At 36.1% G+C, this 18,576-nt stretch overlaps 1 protein-coding gene across 3 annotated transcripts in view; it reads right to left on the bottom strand.

Moving 5' to 3' along the window:
* Nucleotides 1–18,576, bottom strand: part of Mettl8 (methyltransferase like 8) — a 75,695-nt gene that overhangs the window by 17,043 nt on the left and 40,076 nt on the right. For 2 of the 3 annotated variants that reach the window (XM_013518770.1, XM_013518771.1), the window contains exons 2-3: nucleotides 17,509–17,719; nucleotides 6,664–6,755 (exon numbers count right to left, since the gene is read on the bottom strand). In XM_013518770.1, the coding sequence (XP_013374224.1) occupies nucleotides 6,664–6,755; nucleotides 17,509–17,522 (106 nt within the window). In that variant the 5' untranslated portion in view covers nucleotides 17,523–17,719. The remainder of the gene's footprint in view (nucleotides 1–6,663; nucleotides 6,756–17,508; nucleotides 17,720–18,576) is intronic. The other variant, XM_005393235.2, reaches the window with a different exon arrangement.

Here is an 18,576-nt window from a genome sequence, read left to right as displayed (position 1 = left end):
GGCGTGGTGGCACATACCTGTAATTCCAGCACCTGGGAGGCTGAGGCAGGAAGATTGCCATGATTTTGAGGCCAGCCTGGAATATATAGTGAGTTCAAGGCCAGCCTGACCTACATAGTGAGACCCTGTCTCAAAAAATTTTTTTCTAAAATCAAAATTAAAAAATGTACATAGCACTCTGATGTAAGAAGGAAAAAAGTGGCTGGCCATGGTGGTACACACCTGTAATCCTTGCACTGAGGAGCATGAAGAGGGAGGATCACCAAGAGTTCAAGACCAGGCTGAACTACTTGGTGAGATCCTATCTCAAGATGCCAAAAAACAAAATGAAACAAGGAAGGAAAAATGTAGGAAATAATTCAAATGCCCAGTAGCATGGGAATGAGCAAGCAAACTATGCACATTGAAACAAGGTAAACTTATATATCAATTTAAAAATAGAAGATAATAATATTAAGAAAAAACGTTCACACAATAGTTAAAGACAATGATGACACCTCTAAAATTTCTATTCCTTTATAACAATCATAAAAAATTTGGGGGGAATGGTAAAAAATAATGATCATTTGCTATCATTTCCTATCTCTACATCTTATACACAAATAAAGAATCTTGGCTGAATTAATTTTTCCTACAGAATTTCCTCACTTGATGAGGAGATTGAATTAGAATTATCTCTACAGTCTGTTTAAGATCTAAAAATTCTACGCATTTTCGTATTATACCCCCTGAGTCTAAAGAGAACAAATAGTATCAGTTTTGCAAACTATATAATCTTGGGTCAGATTTCTGTTTTAAACATGAGCCTGTACTACTGTTCTAATTTTCATAATTTATAAAGAAAAGTAATCATGGTGATTTAATGGCAATCTCATTTAGATAACAAATATATCAAGAATCTAAATTCAACTCTAGCCTATATAATCTTTAACAAGGACTCCGTTATGTTTAGATAACAATAGTCAAGGTATGCTGATCTATCTATACTTTCAAGCCATTTTCAAGTAATTCTTATTCAAAAACCAAGAGAAAAGAAATCAAACAATTACATAAGTCATGCCAGTAACAGCAGCATTAAAAATAACAACAATAATACATTGGATGTTTATTATGTGTTAGGTATTATGTCAAATGCTTGACTTGAAATTTTTTCCCATTTAATGCTACTAAGATTGCTTAGAAAATGTTACTTCAATTCATAGAAATTCAAGGTGAGAAGGGTTAAAGATTTCCCCAAAGTCACCTAGTTAGAAAGAACAGAATGAGAACCTAGACCAAGTCTGTCACACTCTAAAGCCTGTGCTCTCAACCATTACATGACCCTATCTTCCTACACGAAGTCAATATGAACCCCCACCACAATCTCTCTGAAAATAATTTATTTTTCTGATTCTTACTTTCCTCTCAGTTATGAAGCATCAAGTTGAAACTGAAACCTCAATGTGACTTATAATCAGTGTAAGTAAATTGTAAAAATAATGCTGATTGGAGTTAACCTTCATTAGAACAGTTTAGAAACATAGAATTAACTAAATCCTGTTCTTTGAATTATATAAAACATAAGCCATGCAAGCTTACACAATGAAATTATGATGAGTGATAGAAACATAAAATGTCCTATGAGAACAGATGAGCTTGTGGGTCAGAAATGAAACAAGCAGCTGCACCAATGGGAGAGAACGTGTGTGGCCTTTTAAAGCCGTGGTTTCACCAGTGTCTCCAATCAACGCTGGCCATTTCACAGATCCCAGTACTCTGTGTCAGCTTCTGAGGCCCCACAAAAGCTTAATCTTACTCATCATAATGATGAACATGACACAACAAACACCTTCAGTGTACAATTTAATATCCTGAACTGCATGAATATCTGTGATAGTAGGGGATTTGGTGGAATTACTCTCTGAACAGGAGTGAAGAAAACAGTCTCAGCCTGTTCTTAACTCACTACAAGTTCAGGTCGATAAAAAGATGTAGTATGGAGGAATCTGTAATGTCCTGATCTTGACGGACTGCCTAACAGGTATATGAACCATTAATTTTTCTTAGAGGAACATTTTTTTCCTTTGCAAAGTTGCCAATTCAGAAATAACTGCTCTATGCCAATGGAAGTAAAAGGGATGTAGTGATCTGTTTAACCACAGCCAGATGAAGCAACTTCTCAATTATTCACTGATTAAATTCAATAATGCTGAGAGGAAGGAGCGTGACACAATGACTCTACTTAAACATTCAGAATTCACTCTGAATCACCCTGAGTATCATAACTAAAAAAAGTGAATTAAACTATTTATGTATCTGGCATATATGATATGATTAATATGAATGATGAAAATTTATTCTAAGTTGCCATGTAACAAAAAGCAATGTGAAGTTATTTTTGCACATCAATTACGCAAATACCTGAGCTTTTTAAGTTGGAAATTTCCACATGTCACGGATGAAGTTCATTGTCTAATAAAAGAAAGCTCTTGAAATTACAACATTAAAAGTATATTACTAAAAGCACTGCATGAAATTTTAAACCGCCAAAGCTACCTTATAAACAGGTATCCTGTATTCATCAGTACAAAATTTTAATCTTTTTTTTCTACATGGAATATTCTCCTATGTGGTAAGACATTCATTTACAAGGTGAAGTACAGTGAGACTTATTATTTTGGTTGACATAGATAATTTACCCTAGGTATGCAGTTATTTACAAGGATATTTTAAAATGGAAATAGCAGCTGCTTTTGTTATTAAGTTTTAAAAACCCATTACATTTGCTATACAACCGGCTGAGATATAACACACTGGAGATCTTTTTAGGAAATTATAAAATATAATCATGTTAACTCAAAAACTGCCAAATGTATCTTTCTCATTTCTGAGTTAACCTGCTTTTAAAAGAAATATGAGCTATAATAAAATTGAAAAGTAATTACGAAAAGGAAATGCTGAATTAAAAATCATTAATCTGGGCAATCTAATTGAAAGAAATATTGCCAATGAGAGCCTGGATGTTATACATTTTAATCACAGAAATGAGATGTCAGCCATGCTGCACCAAAGGACTGTTATTTGTGATGCTTAAGTTCTCCTTTTCAGATTCTGAGGGTGTTTCCTGACTTGATTCTCATCAATAGCTATGACAACAGGTAAATTGAGGGAGAGGAGAGTAACAGGAGAACGAGCTTCACAGAGACCAAAAGCAATATGCCAGAGTTATTTCCTCACAGTGACATTAATAGATAGTGCTTTATAATGATCTGCATATGGAATACTCTGTGATGAGAGAAAAGTGGCTCTTTGGACTCTCCTAGAGAAGAAAAGATGGTGGTTAACAGAGGTGTGGGCAGAAGAGCCAGTCAAGACCTCCTTTGGGTTCTCACCAGGTGTAGAACCAGAGCTTTTAAATGACCTATTCACCTTGATCCACATTCATCAGAAGCCCCCAGCTTCTGCAGACGGGTAAGTCTGCGATCCCTAGCAGAAACTGTACAGAGTGGCTCTCACTGTAATGTCCTGCCCCTCAACACAGTTTCTCAGAACACATGTTTTCTTCCTTTGCGACCCTGCTGGCAACCTTGCTTTAAGTGTGACAATGTGGTCACTTTATAACGTGTCCCCCCCACTTGCAGGGGCCCTCTGACACACATGAAGTCCACTGTGCTGACTAGTGTTACAGGGATACAGAGGGGCCCCAGCAGAAACCTCTGCCTCTTTGAGTCATTTTGAAATTGAATCTTTTGTCCTGTCTTTACAGCAGCCAGAAATGATCCTCAGAAAAAGACTGGACTTACTAGTAAGCAAATCAAATGCCTCAAAGTGGTACCATCAGCTCTCTCCTCCCTGCCTTTCCTGCTTCCACAGAGAGGCCAGTCACCACCTTTCTATTTCGGTCACACTACGGTTCTGTGGGAACTGTCATTCTCCTTTTCTGCGGTTTCCGAGGCCCTAAAATAACCTTCTCATTAGCTTCACTCAAGTTCATTGTTAACGTAAACAGGACAAAATAGGCAGTCACGTACAAAGCACTTTAAGAGAATCTTATCAGCTCTGCTCATCTACAAGTATTTATGCTCTGACCAGAAATATTCAAAAGAGGGTGAAAAAAATCCTTGGTTTTTCATATTATCAGAAATATACTATGTATAATTTTAACTTCCTGGAAATGAATTAAAATGGCTGATAACTTTTAATTCACTTTAGGCTCAACTTTCTTTGTCACATCCAGGTGGCCACTAGCAGAAGCCTGAGTAATGTGGAAAATATGTCTGTGCAGCTGCTGGCAAAGAAGCAAAGCTATACTTCCTCAGAAACAGTGTGACAGAGTTCTTGCAAAGGAATGCAATGCTGGCTGATTTGTAGGCAGTACCGCCACTGGTATGCTCCCTCAAATCCAACCCAATGCTCCCCAGCCTTTTCCACTCTGGGACTGCATGGCTGGAGCCTGCAGAAATAGAATGTCCCACTGTGGATCAGGTGCTCTCTCTCCTGTCCACGCCCCAGGACACACTAATGCTTAGGCTGAGGAAGGAGAACTACCTCTAAGGAACAGCAAACGATGCCAGAGGATAAGAGGTTATCAAGGTACTAGAGTATGGGTCAGCACTGATCCCTTCACTGGGTAAGGGCTGTTCTGCTAGTTCAGTCTCCTCTAATGTTTCTGCTTCACATGTCAGGCTCCATTGCAGGCTAATGTCATCAGAACAACAAGCTACTAGTGGATTAGTCATTTTCACTAAGCTTGGCTTATATAGAGAAGGAACGCAAACATTTTTCCCCAGGGAGTTTCAGGATGGCTGATCAACCTAGGAATAAATACCTAAATAAATACCAGTATGTAATTTAGCTTTTGTGGGGCCATAGAGTCTCTGTTGCAACTGTTCAATTTTGTGGTTGTCTGTGTTCCAATAAAACTTTATAAAAACAGGCAGCAGGCTAGATTTGGCCCAAGGGCTATAGTTTACTGACTCCTGCTTTATTCACAGGTTACAGTGATACTGCTATCAGGATAACAGAAAAAGATAAGGAATAGAACAAGGGTATTGTAGCAAACTAATTCATGGCATTAAAAGCGGGAATAGAGCTTGCTTTTTATGAGCTGTGAGGGGTCTGAGAAATACCATAATTGGGAACGAGCATAAGGAAGCTGCTAGGTTTTTGGTAATATTCTGTTTCTCAATGTGGGTGCTATTCTCACAGATGTATTCACTTTGTGAAAATTTACTGAACTTTGCTGAGAATTCATTTTTGAACTGTATACATTTCTCTATCTGGTCCTTCAATAAATTAATTTCTAAAAAGAAAGAAAGAGAACCAATATGTTTTGAGCAAAAAGTCGTTCTAAGAAAATTAAGGCGGTAAATCTCATACAGAATGCATAGGAGCTGGCACAGTGTCTTTGGGTTCCTAGATATGTACAGAGAAGGACATACGGGTCTTTCTTCTTTCTTTCCTTTGGGAGATGTATGTGTGCTTTTTTTATATTGCAGCAAAGACAGAGCATAAAATTTAACACTTTAAGCATTTCTAAGCATATACCCCAGTATTATTAAGTATGCACACTGTAAAACAGCTCCAGACTGTTCCCAACATGCCAAACTGTAACTCCAAACCCATTAAATAACTCCCTCTCCCCATGCCTTTAGCTTGTGGCAAGCACCGTTCTACTGTTTCTGAGTTTCACTACGTTAGCTGTAAGTGGTATCGCACAATAGTATTTATTTTGTGATGGCCTTATTTCACTTAGCGAGATGTCCTCACCCATGTTCTCATATGTAATAGGAGTTCATTCCTTTTTAGGTGGAATAATATTCCATTTTACATATAGACCACATTTCCTTTATCCATTCATCCAGTAATGCGCATTTGGACTGCTTCTTTTGCTTATCATGAACAGTGCTGTTCTGAACATGGAAATGCAAATATCTCTTTGCAATCTTGCTTTCAACGTTTTGGATATAACCCAAAAGTGAATTGTCAGATCACATGGAAGTTCTAATTTTAATTTTCTGAGGACTCTCTGTACTGTTTTCCACAGTGGCCACACCACGTAACAGTCTCACCAAGAGTACACAAGGGCTTACCCCTACGTCTCTACATCCTTGTCAACACTTGTCATTTTCTGGTTTTTTGACAGTAGCACAGGCCAATTTTTTCAGAGCAATGTTAACAAGAGCTTACCTAAATTAGAGTATAAATAAAAGGTCCCTAAGAAGAGTATTTTCAATCCTTATTAAAACTTTATCCTAAAAGACCAGCAATGTTTTGTATGACTTTATCTTCTTTATTTAAAGTTTATGAATTTGCTCAAAGTTTCTAGCAAGTGAAATACACAATGGCATACTGAAAGCAATATAGCAAGAAGAAAATTTTAAAGTTACATTTTCATATCTTGCTCAAAATGCCACCCATATGTGTAACTCCCAGAAAAAGCAATATGACTACCAAAAGACCAATTATAGGGTGAATACATAATTTATTTCATTAATTTTGGTCCCACTATACCAGAAGAACTGGGAATTCTACCAAAGGGAATGAGTGGATTGATTGGCTTAGACAGAAGCTAAGAACTCTCAAAAACAATGACAGAGGAGAGGAAATGGTGATGAGAGTGTGAACGGAACAAGCAGATCAAATAGAGAAGCTAGGCTCCAGGAGCCTCATATCATTGGCTACCTTGCTCTTCCTGAGTGACTCGCACAGCTGAGTTTTCCTCTACTTTTTTTCTGGCAGCTGCTGCTTCTTCTTTAGACCACTGCATGTGATCCCTGTTTAAAAAAAAAAAAAAAAAAAAAAAAGATTGTAAACTATGCCTTATAATAGGAGAAAAAAAAAGGTGGCCAGGGACTAGCTTTTCTTCTAGATTAGGCAAATGCAAGTGATACAAAATAACAGCACGTTAACTGAGTAGTTCTGTGTCATATGTTCCTCTTGATGGTATTGGTGTGACTCTATAACTCCTACAGCTCTTCTGTTTAACTCTGGTTGTGTTATAAGCCCCAGCTACCTTTGGAAACGGCTGCTGAAATAATATCCCCAGAATACTCTGATCTTTGATTATCTGGGTATGGTATGTTTGCTGTTTTTTAACTCTACAGCTAAATTTATCTGCCTTTTAATTAATTTATGAACAGGGCATTCTTTACCAATATTTTAATGCTCCTTTTATAAAATATTTTCTAATACTCTGTTATCAGACATGCAAATTTTCAAATATTTTGTATTTACCCTGCAATTTTAATTTTTAAAGTAACTTTAGATTTGTTTTTATTACTTTCTTTAATTTCTGAAGAGGTTCACTTACATTTAAATGATAGCATACATTATCCGTCCTATATAAGAATATACTCTGTGCTACAACAATGTCTTTCTTCTTTCTTGTGGCCTAGCATATGTGAACCCCTGGATTCAATTCCTAGCATTAAAAAAAAAAATCTTCTTAGGATGGAGGCAACATTTATATATAAGAAAGGTGACTTTCATTTTGGTTTTGTTTTTGCAAGGTTCATATCTCCTTTTTTTGCACTAGGTTAGACTATATATGAGTAAAACAATATCCTGAATTTTCTGAATTTCCATTTTTTGAAACAAACAAATCCCAAACACCCCACATTTAAGTTCCAAAAAGCTTATTGGTAACTATAAGAAAACATCTTAACACTGTTATCATGTGATATTTACAGGCATCTAACAGATGAGAATAGATTAGTTATAAAATTCTTAGATTTTTATGTCAGTCATCATTACAGTGACTGACCAACATTAACTGACCAGTTAGCATGGTAATTACTACCATTTACTAATTATTACATGTCAGACATGTGCTAAGCACATTTCAAACATATTTGTTTTATTTAATCCTTTCAAAAATCTTGTGAAGGGGCTATAATTATGCTTATTTGTATATAAGGAAACAGAAGTTTAGTAACTCTCTCAAGGTCCTATAGCTGAAAGTGGCAGAAGCAGAATTCAAACTCAGAGTTATGTCTTATCTATCTCCTCAGTCATTAGTCCATTACTGTCTACCAACGAGTGGGGGAAACTGTGAGATTGAAGACTTAATCCATCAAAGGCGTATGTTCTTCTCATGCAGGCAGATAAACAGAAAGTGAATGATAAAACAATGGAGCATGCACTGTTAGGACCTGATGAGTGGAACTGTTGCCAATTAACCCTACCTGGAGCAAATAGGAAAGCTTAAGGGGAAGATGAGTTTAGGCTCAGGTTGGGGAAATGTCTGGGGCAATAACTGTTTTCCTTAAGAAACTGGTAATTAGGGCAGCGCATACAGGAAACAATGAAAAAAATCTATTTTGATTGGCTCTCTTGGGAAATGCAGTTGAGTTGGGATGTGGGTACCAGATTTTAGAGGATGTTACACAGTTTAAAAGACACAACAAAGCAAGCAGAGACTACAGGGAGATGGATTAGACTGTTGTAGTAGTCTAGGAGTAATGAGTCACAGGATTAAGGTGCTGGTAATAGAAAATAGAAAAGAACAGTTGGGGGAAGACACTGAAAAAACTGTAGTGATGACTTGGAAATAACCAGATATTGGAAAAGAAAGTGAGAGCTGGGAATGATTCCAAGGTTTGATCACTGAGTATTGAGGAAAGTAGGGGTTAACAATGACAGAATAAAGGAGCTACTTTGTGTGGAAGGATGAGAACCTCATTCTATTTTAAGTTACGTTTATGCAATCAGATATAAGAGGGTATATTCCAGTGACCTAGCTATAAATACACTACTGAAAGGTGAGAAAATGTTTTGTTTTTTTTTTAAAAAGGATCAAGACTGGTATACTGAATCTCCAGGAAAAGCAAACAGACTATAAAAATCAGTTCCATAGATAAAAATCTAACCAGTACTATTTTTAAAAACTGTGATTACTTACAACCCAAATAATCATTAAGCAGCTCTGTCACTTGCTTTAGTGAATTAAATTAGAATAAATTTTTATTTTGACTTACTCTAATATATGTAAGTAAAACCATAAGAATTGGGGCTGGCAAATACACATTTTATATACACATGATAGAAAATCAAGCTGTGAGACAATGAGAGTGTTTGTGGTCTTCAGCTTTAAACATTTCTTTTAAATTGTTACTTTAATTTACCATTTCCTAAGGATTTAATAGATTTGGTTATTTCTTAATTTGCTCTAACTTCCTTAAACTATTTGTTACTTCATTTTCTTAACTGAGAAGTGAAGGGAATGTTATACCCTAAGCTCCTGCAGAACAGATTTTCCTACAGTACAGTTACAGAATCCCCACAGAAACCTATAAAATGTTCCCACTGTATTTATGGGAACTTCCTCCAGACCTGCTGTTGTATGGCAGTTCTTTTTACATTAGAAGAGTCTGATTCATATCTGCTAAAACCCAATATCCAGCAATAAGAATTATCTAAGTTGTTATAAGTAAGAAGTACAATAGAATTTAAGCACAGAGGAAACTAACTAATAAGCAAACTGAAAATGATCAGGCATTTAACAACAACAAAAAGCAAAGGAAAAAATGGTTCATACTGCTTGATCTATGCATTGTACTTCTTGGAATCTATTGAGAAAAAGTAACTCAAAGGAATAATGAAGTTCTGCACAGAGAAATATTTATACAAAGATATTACTAGAACCCTAAATATAGTAACAAAAAATTGGAAATAAACTCAGTGATAGGGGGATGAAAACATCATGGTAACTCAAAGGAGTATTATGTAGGCATTTAAAATAGTAAGTATTACTACCATGCAACAATGTAAAAAAGTATTTACAAAACAACCTGAAAAAAAAAAAAAAAGAACTACCCTGAGGTTATACACATGTACTAATTTCTCATGAGGAATAGAAACAGTATGTACTGTACACATGTACTAATAAACTAGAATAAAAAAGAATATGAGGTTAAAAAGGCAGGTAGCAAAACTGTACATGTACTATAATTAGAATTATTTAAAATTATTATATACATAGAAAAAAACTCTAAATGGTGAAATAGTAATGATTAAAATAGTAGGATTAAGAAATGTCTTAAAATTTCCCTACTATTATAAAGCTGCTTCAACTAGAGGTAATTTTTTAAAACTTTATTTATATAAAAACTATACTTAAAGACCTATAACAGTGCTCATTAAAACTTACACCACCCTCCTTGAGGAAAAACCCAGAAACCCTGGTTTGTCTTTTTGTTTGGTGGTACTGGGAATTAGACCCAAAGACTTCACACTGTGCTATATTCCCAGCTCTTTTTTCATTTTTCATTTTGAGACAGGGTCTAAGTCACTGAATTGCCGGGGCTGGGCTCGAACTTGCAATCCTCCAACCTCAGATTCCCAGTGTTAAGTTTACAGCTGTAGGCCACCACACCAGCTATGGGAATCCTATAATAAAAAAGGAAATTATGTTTTCTTAGAAAAAGAAAAAAGTACAAAGGAGAGAATTGAATAGAAAATTCAAAATACACCAAGTACTTTTCATAAAAGTTTGAATTTGAAAAAAAATACTCAAAAAGAATTTTTGAGTAAGACAAGTATTTACAATATGACTGGCAGACTCAGTCTCACAGTTGTGTAGCAGTGATCACTCCTATGATCTCAGTTCATGTACTTATTTGCATGTATATATATTTCCCTTTCCTTTATAGCTATAATACATTGAATCACAATTCATTAACTTTAAATTGATGGAAATAGCAGTCTAAATAACTGTGGGTTGGGTTTGGTTTGGAAAAGTTAAAACACACACACAAGATTATTTAGCTTAGGTTCTAAAGTTTTTGAAGATTCTACTTCTAGAAAATTCTGCTGAGTGTGGTGGTACGTGCCTGTAATCCCAGCACTCAGGAGGCTAAGGCAGAGGAGGATCACTGTAAGTTTGACACCAGTCTGGCCTACAAGTGAGTTCAAGGCCAACCTGAACTGCATAGAGAAAGCCTGTCTTGAAAAAGACCAACAAAACAAAACAAAACAAAAACAAAGAAAGAAAACTCTGAATGTGGCACTGTTTCACATTATAATCATGTATAATCCAAACCACTCAGAGTAAATATGTGGATAGACCATCTTTTTGTCTTTATTTACTGTATATGTAATAATATCACTATATAACTTCATTCATTCATTTTTATGATACTGGGGCCTCATGCATGCTAGGCAAGTGCTCTACCACTGAGCTACATCTTCAGCCCAGAAGATAATTTGAAGATAAATTTGACAAATGTATTAGGTAGCTAGGGAATTAAAAACAAAACATTTATTTTTAGGTTAAAGAGAATTTATTACTTTCAGCATAAAACTGCATACTGCATTTCAGTAATTCTTAATTCTATAAGTCACATTATTTCGTATTTATATACTGCACACACATACACATTTTTCTACACAGCTATAAAATCATAATTATGATTTAAAATTGTTGTACATGATTTGTTTCTGGCCACAAGAATACATGACTAGCCTCCTACTATATAAAAATTATAAATATAAGATACAGAAGCAACCATTTTCAAGCATTAGACACACTTTCGACCGTGCATGATATGTTCCTTAAGAGAAGACACAAAAAAGGTGAGTCCCCACAGCCACCAGATCATGCTGTCTGGGACCCATTTCTAGACTGCAGGGCAGAGAGCGGGGCCCAGGCAGAGAGCGGTCCTCCACAGAATGGCAATTTCTTGAGTGGGAAGGCAGAGACCAGAGCTCAGATTGCTGGGGTGGTGAGGTCTGTGCAGCACAACACTAAAGAGGGTGCTGGACAGAGGGGAGGGTTCCTGAGGGTGGCAGGAGAGCTGCCCCCAGTGCCGTTCAGCAGCGCTGGCTGCTCACCCGCAGGGTGAGACTCCAGACAACCTGGTGGAGAGACCCTGGGGATAACAGTGGAGGAAAGCTACCTGCCTAGAGATAGGCAGTGAGTGCCTGGAGACCCTGGAGTTCCAGCTACCCCAGAGAGCAGAGACCTCTCTGAATGCCTCAGGTATTCAGTTAAAACCCTAGAAATACTATGCCACAGAAAAAGAACTGCACTAGATACAGGACAATATCAAAACAGTCCCACTTCATACCACCTAAAATTAACATTGACTCAAGCAAGATTGGGCAGTAAATGAACCACTTGTCAGAAAAAAAACTGAGTATCTTTTTTTTCCATTTTTTTTAACGTCTTTAAATTAAAATAATCCAAGCTCTACTTAAGATATAATCCATAATATCCACTGCACTGTAAAAGATTATTAGGCATGTAAACAAAAAGAAATGACAGTAAATAAATATAGAATATGGGAAAACCAAATATTGGAATTAGTATACGAAGACTTTGAAACAGTTTTAAGAGGATCAGAAATTGAGACCCTAATTCAAAATAATAAGCCAGGCAGGGTGGTGCATGCTTGTAAACCCAGCGCTCAGGAGGCTGAGGCAGGAGGATCGCGGCCAAACTGGGCTACATAGTGAGTTGGGCCAGCCTGAACTGCATAGCAAGACCCTGTCTCAAAAAACAAAACAAAACAAAACAAAACAAAACAAAACAAAACAAAACAAAACCAACCAACCAGCCAAACAAACAAAAAAGAAAATGATTAAAAAAAGAAAAAGGGCTGAGGATATAGCTCAGTATGAAAGCCCTAGGTTCAATCCCCACTAATGAAAAAAAAATATGTTCGATGATTTAAAGGAAAACAAGAGACAGAATGAACAGATATATGGGGGAAATATCAGGAAAAAAAAAAAAAAGAAATCCTACAATGAATCTAATACAGTATCTGAAAAAAAAAATTCATTAAGCAGACTTAACAGCTGATGAATACCTCAGGAAAAAGTGTCAGTAAACTTAAAGACAGATGTAGAAGTTATTCAAACTGAAGAACAGAGAGAAAAAACTAGACCTAAGGGAAAACACAGCTACAGCTTGGGTTCAAGCATGAGAGGCTTGGTCTTTAGGCGGAGGTGGTGGTGCTTTGAGGGGGCGCCTAGTGCAAGGTCTCTCGGGCACTGTCCTCACCCAGGCTGAAGGCAGTTCTCAGCAGCCATAGTTAGTTCTTACAAGACTGAATTCTAGGAGTGCGCTGACTCCGCCCCCGTCTAGCCATGTGATGTCTCTCTCTCTAGCCATCTGCTCTGAGGCCAAGCTGAGGTCAGGACACGCCCCTGAGCCTCCAGAACTGCGAGCTACATAAACGTCTGTTTTTTGTTGTTAGCCAGCCTCAGAATTACTGTATTTCATCATAGTAATAAAATATGGACCAATACGAATACCAATTTGTCTAGGAAGCACATAAATTGAAGTTCCAGGAAAGGAACAGAGGGAGAGAGGGAGTGAAGAAGGGAGAGAGGGAGGCAGGAAGAAACCGGGGAGGGGAAAATATGAACGAGAATGGATAAGAAAAAAACAGAAGAAATACTGGTTAAAAATTTTCCAAGTGTGATTTAAAAAACAAAAGAGAATGTAATGAACAGGTTCAGGAAGCACATCAAACCCCAGCCCATATAAATATAGAGAAAACCACATAAAAAAAAAAAAAAGAAAAATCTTAAAAGCAGCTTGATAGTGTAAAAGAAATGCAAATTACAGCTGATTTTTCACCAGAAACAATGATATGGAGGCCAGAAGATACAGATAGGTGTAGAAATTACTGAAACTGAAGAACAAAGAGAAAGTATTATTTAGAAAGTATGAACCTCAGGAACCTGTGTGATAATAGTGCATATATTATTTTTAAAGATGCCATGTATCTGGGGGTAGGGGTTTGTGCTCAGGAGTGCAGTAAAAAGATCTCTAAGTTTGCAAAACAAAGACACTGTTAGGTAAACAGAATTCCAGGAGAACCTGCGCTATAAGAAATGTTAAAATTCTGCAGGCTGAAAGAAGATGGTACCAGACATGCAAATCTATAGTGTGAAATAAAAAGACAAGAAGTGATAGATATGTCAGTAACTATAGGAGATAATTTTTTACTTCTTTCTTTAGAAAATCCAGATTACTAACTACATTTAGCATAAATATAGCTGTAGTATATATATGAAATAGCTCAAATGTTGGAGGACTAAGGGAACTCCTATTGTTCTAAATTCCTTACATTTTATGTTACATGATATAATATTAACTCTAATTCTAATTCCACTCTTTCAGGTGGTCCACCAAGTCAAAGCTATTTTCATGACAATGTTTTATTTTGCCTCTTTCACTGGGTTGACATTTGTACTGATGGTATAAAGAAAATGATAGGTAAAACTGCGACTGCCTTAGCATGGAATAAGGCTGTGGCCCCAAGATGTATTAGCAGTTATTGCACTCTACTACCATCCATGAGTGAAAAGAATACTTTTGTTTTGCTAAAAATATAAACAGATTTTTTTCAATTTTACTGACGGATAAAACAGTAAAAGTTAATTTTATAAAAGACTGACCTCTGGTTGCCGGTGTAGTTCAGTGGTATAGTATTTGCCTAGCATGATCAAGCTCTAACACTATAAAAACAATTAGCTAATTAAAATAAATAAAATATTAACACTTGGAGACATATCTTTTTCATATTCTATGTTACACAATGGTTCTGCTGCATCCTGACGTGTGATAATTGACAAGGAAGTGTGTGATATGAATTATGAACTGAACTTGCTGTTTTAATAGCTATTTTTACTTGAAAGAACAACTGCAGATAAAACTCTAGTGATTCAGACCTGGGTATTTGGCAATATTTTCTCAAAAGTAAACAAAATGAGCCTATCACTTCAAGAAAATCAAATGACAATATCTGTGGCCAAAGATAAATCTGGGGTTTTCAAACAAAACTTAGAATTTTGGAAAACCTGTCTACCACCATGAGTTTGATAGCTTCCTGATATTTACAGATTTTCCTAATGAGACTGAGGGTGATATTAACAAATGTTATTTTTAAATATTTATAATGAAATGTGTCAACATTTGGAAGATCTATATAAAACAGAACCAATCTTTCTCAAACTACCTATGTGTGATCTTGTGAAATGATGCATAGGTAAAGGATACACCCATAGTACCTGGTATACTAATAGATTATAAGAGAATGTGAAAAGCTCTTTCATATGGTTTTCTAGTCCACACTGCAACCAAAGAACTGCTACTACTTAGATTTAACGTAATATCAAGAGAAAATATTCCACAGTTATCTGAAAAGGCTTCTCTCCTTGACAAGCACATATCTGTGTGAGGCCGAATTTCCTTCATATAATTCAACCTAAACAACCTGCTACAAAAAATGAATGCAGAAGCAAATATGAGAATCCAGCTTTATCCATTAAGCCAGACATTAAAGAGACCTGCAAACACTGAAAATAATTCCACTCTTTGCTCTGCATTTTTGGGAACATACAGATATTTTCATTAAAATGTGTTGTTTAAAATATGATGACATTATTGCTTTGAAATGAATAAATATTTTAATGAGTCAGTTTTAATTTCAAATATGGGAAATATCAATAGGCATAATGCAGGGAAAAGGAACAGAGGGAAAACAGAGACAGAGAGAACACAAAATTTGGGTGTTATGTTGAAATTTTCTCCATCTTTTCTTTCTTTCTTTCTTTCCTTCCTTCCTTCCTTCCTTCCTTCCTTCCTTCCTTCCTTCCTTCCTTCCTTCCTTCCTTCCTTCCTTCCCATGCATCCTTCTTAGATCCAAAAATGTACCTTATAGCATTTTTTTTTTTTTTTTTTTTGGTTTTTCTCCGGTACCAGGAACCGAACTCACGACCTTGCGCTTGCCAGGCAGGCGCTTTGCCGCTGAGCTAAATCCCCAGCCCCCTTATAGCATTTTAATTTGTATTTCTTTTACTGTTGAATAGTTTCCCTATGGTCACATGTACTTTCTCCTGGTTCAATTCTCTATCTGTCTATTATCTATTTATCAATATAGCAAAAAGTTTCAATGCTTTTTCTACCAATATAGTAAATATTCTATATGTTAATCTTAATGTACGGCAGTGGAAAATCATTTAAAATTTCTCTACTTTTGTGTTAGTCAAATAAGAGTAATATCAAAACAGTGTACAAATTAAGATTAAGTACTCTGAAATTATAATTATCCTATTTCATCAAGTCTAAAATGCTATTGTTTTTTGTACCAGTAAGAAAGAAAGAAAAAAAATCCCACTTCTAACTGCAATTTTAAGATGCCATCAATTGTAAGAAGTCTCACAATTCCAGAGTTATTAATTGGTGAAAAAAATGTGAATCTTAGAAGGGAAGAAATATAGCTGTTATAACATATAGCAAATAACTGAACTAACTTCCATTCAATTTTCTTTTCTCCTATTGATGCTAATGTGTATTTCTAACTCCTGGCTGCCTATCCCTCTGTTTTGGCCATAATAATATTTCAGTTGATTACTGTTACTAGTAAATCAGTTTCTTACTTAGGAATTAATAACAAAAGATAAACACAAAAAGAACAAATGCCTTCTTATATTTGGATTAATGGAATGGCTGTCACAGCTGCTATTAGAAACCAACGCCCATTTCCCTTGTTAAACATTTACTGGGAACCTACATTATATTATCAGGCACTGAGTTGTGAATTGAGGGCATAAAGATAAAGAAAATTTGACAGAACTCAAACTGTTGTGGAGTTCTAGTGTACAGACTATACTAAAGAACACACAAATTATCACTGAGTAGAGAGCAGGTGGGAACAGGTGAGTAAGGGAGGTATTTTTATAAATTAAAATTCAAACAATGCCAATGCATATAAAATATAGTTATCCTATCTCTCATCCTCATTCCTATTCATGAGACAAGCAGTCATCAGGATAATGTGGATCTTTACAGAATTCTCTCTGTATAGACAAAGGTATGTATATGTGAGATGCATGTACCACAAGATTTCCTTCACAAAAATGAGGCCATCCTAGAGATACGTCTTTGCAATTCTTTTTATTTGCTCTTTTTATTTAATGACCTATCATAGTCATCCTGTCAAATCAGTATACAAACATCTCTTATTTTTGCTAACTGCTACATTATTTTCCAATGTAGGAATGTACCATATTTTTAACAGATTTTAAGCTGTAATTAAAATATAGTGAACTGCACAGATTTAATGTGTACAATTGATAAGTTCTAATACATACAGGCACTTGTGAAACTATAACCACAATAAGGATAATGAACATATCCATCATCTTCAAAAGTTTCCTTGTGCTCCTTTGTGATTCCTCCCTCCCACTTCTTCCCTTCTCTCATCAGAACCCCAACACCACCTGCAATCACTGATCTGCAGTATATCTCTAAAAAATCATTTGCATGTTCTAAACTAGTACAAGGAAGTACAGTATGTACAACAGTCACCCCTTATCCGTGGGTGATATGTCCTAAGGTCCCAAGTGGATGCCTGAAACTATGGATAATGCCTAATCATATAATCTCTATATATATCTTTGTCTCCATATAAATACCTATCATAAAGTTTAATTTATAAGCATAGTCAGAGATCAATAACAACAGCTAATAATAAAATAGAACAACTATGTTTCAAATATATGAATTATTTATACCTGGAATTTTCCATTCAATATTTCTGGACTGCTCCTGGGGAAATAGATCCAAGGTAGAATGCTTTGTCTGGCATGTGCAAGGCGTTGGGTTTGATCTTCAACAACATAGAGAAGATCTATATATTTATCATCTCTCTCTCTCTTTCTCTCTCTCTTGCTATATGTATCGACATAGATTTTTTTGACTGCAGTTGATGGTGGGTACCTGCAACTGTGGATAAAAGGGACATTTAGCTCCTTTCATTCAGCACAATAATTTTGAAGCTCATCCATGCTATCCATGTGCACCAATAATGGGTAGAAGTTTAATTTTTTAAAGAAACTGCTAAGCTGTATTCCAAAGTAGTTATCCCATGTTTTATCTCCATCAGCAATGTCTGAGCATTCCAGTTTCTCCATATCTTGGATAATACTTGGTATGCTCCTATTCTGAATTTTAGCTATTCTCATTAGTGTGAATTGGTATTTCACTGTGATTTTAATATGCATTTTTCTAACGACTAAAAATACTGTGCATCTTCTCATGTACTTATTTACCATCTGTAAATGGTGAAGTGTTTGTTAAAACCTTTTGTTCTTTTTTTTTTTTTTTTTCGGTCCTGGGAATCAAACTCAGGACCTTGCACTTGCCAGGCAGGCACTTATGCCACTGAGGTATTTCCATGGCCCTCATTTTTTTCTTTTATTCATTTGTATTGGGTTGTTTTCTTACTCAATTTTGAGAGCTTTTAAAAATATAATGTGATTATAAATCTTTTATCAGCAAAATAGCACACACCCTGGATATATATGAGAACATGAATAAGTCTCAAAATACTTATGCTGAATCAAAAAAGTCTAGACACCCCCAGTGCACGGGGAGCCTCGGGCGGGGAGCGCTGGCCTTCCGGCTGGCTAGCTTCCTGCCTCTTAGGCTCCTGGAGGGAGGGCCCCCGGTGCATGGGGAGCCATGCGGCGGCAAGCGCTGTTGCACGCCAGCCCTTAGGCCGGCCGCCCCCACTCAACTGAGATCTATCATGACACAGAGAAACAGTGACACAATTGGCCCACCATGCACCGACTGCAGTT

This window comes from Chinchilla lanigera, unplaced genomic scaffold, assembly GCF_000276665.1.
Source record: "Chinchilla lanigera isolate Chin_1 unplaced genomic scaffold, ChiLan1.0 scaffold00048, whole genome shotgun sequence".
Classification (NCBI taxonomy): Eukaryota; Metazoa; Chordata; class Mammalia; order Rodentia; family Chinchillidae; genus Chinchilla; species Chinchilla lanigera.
This window is presented reverse-complemented; position numbering and strand designations above follow the sequence as displayed.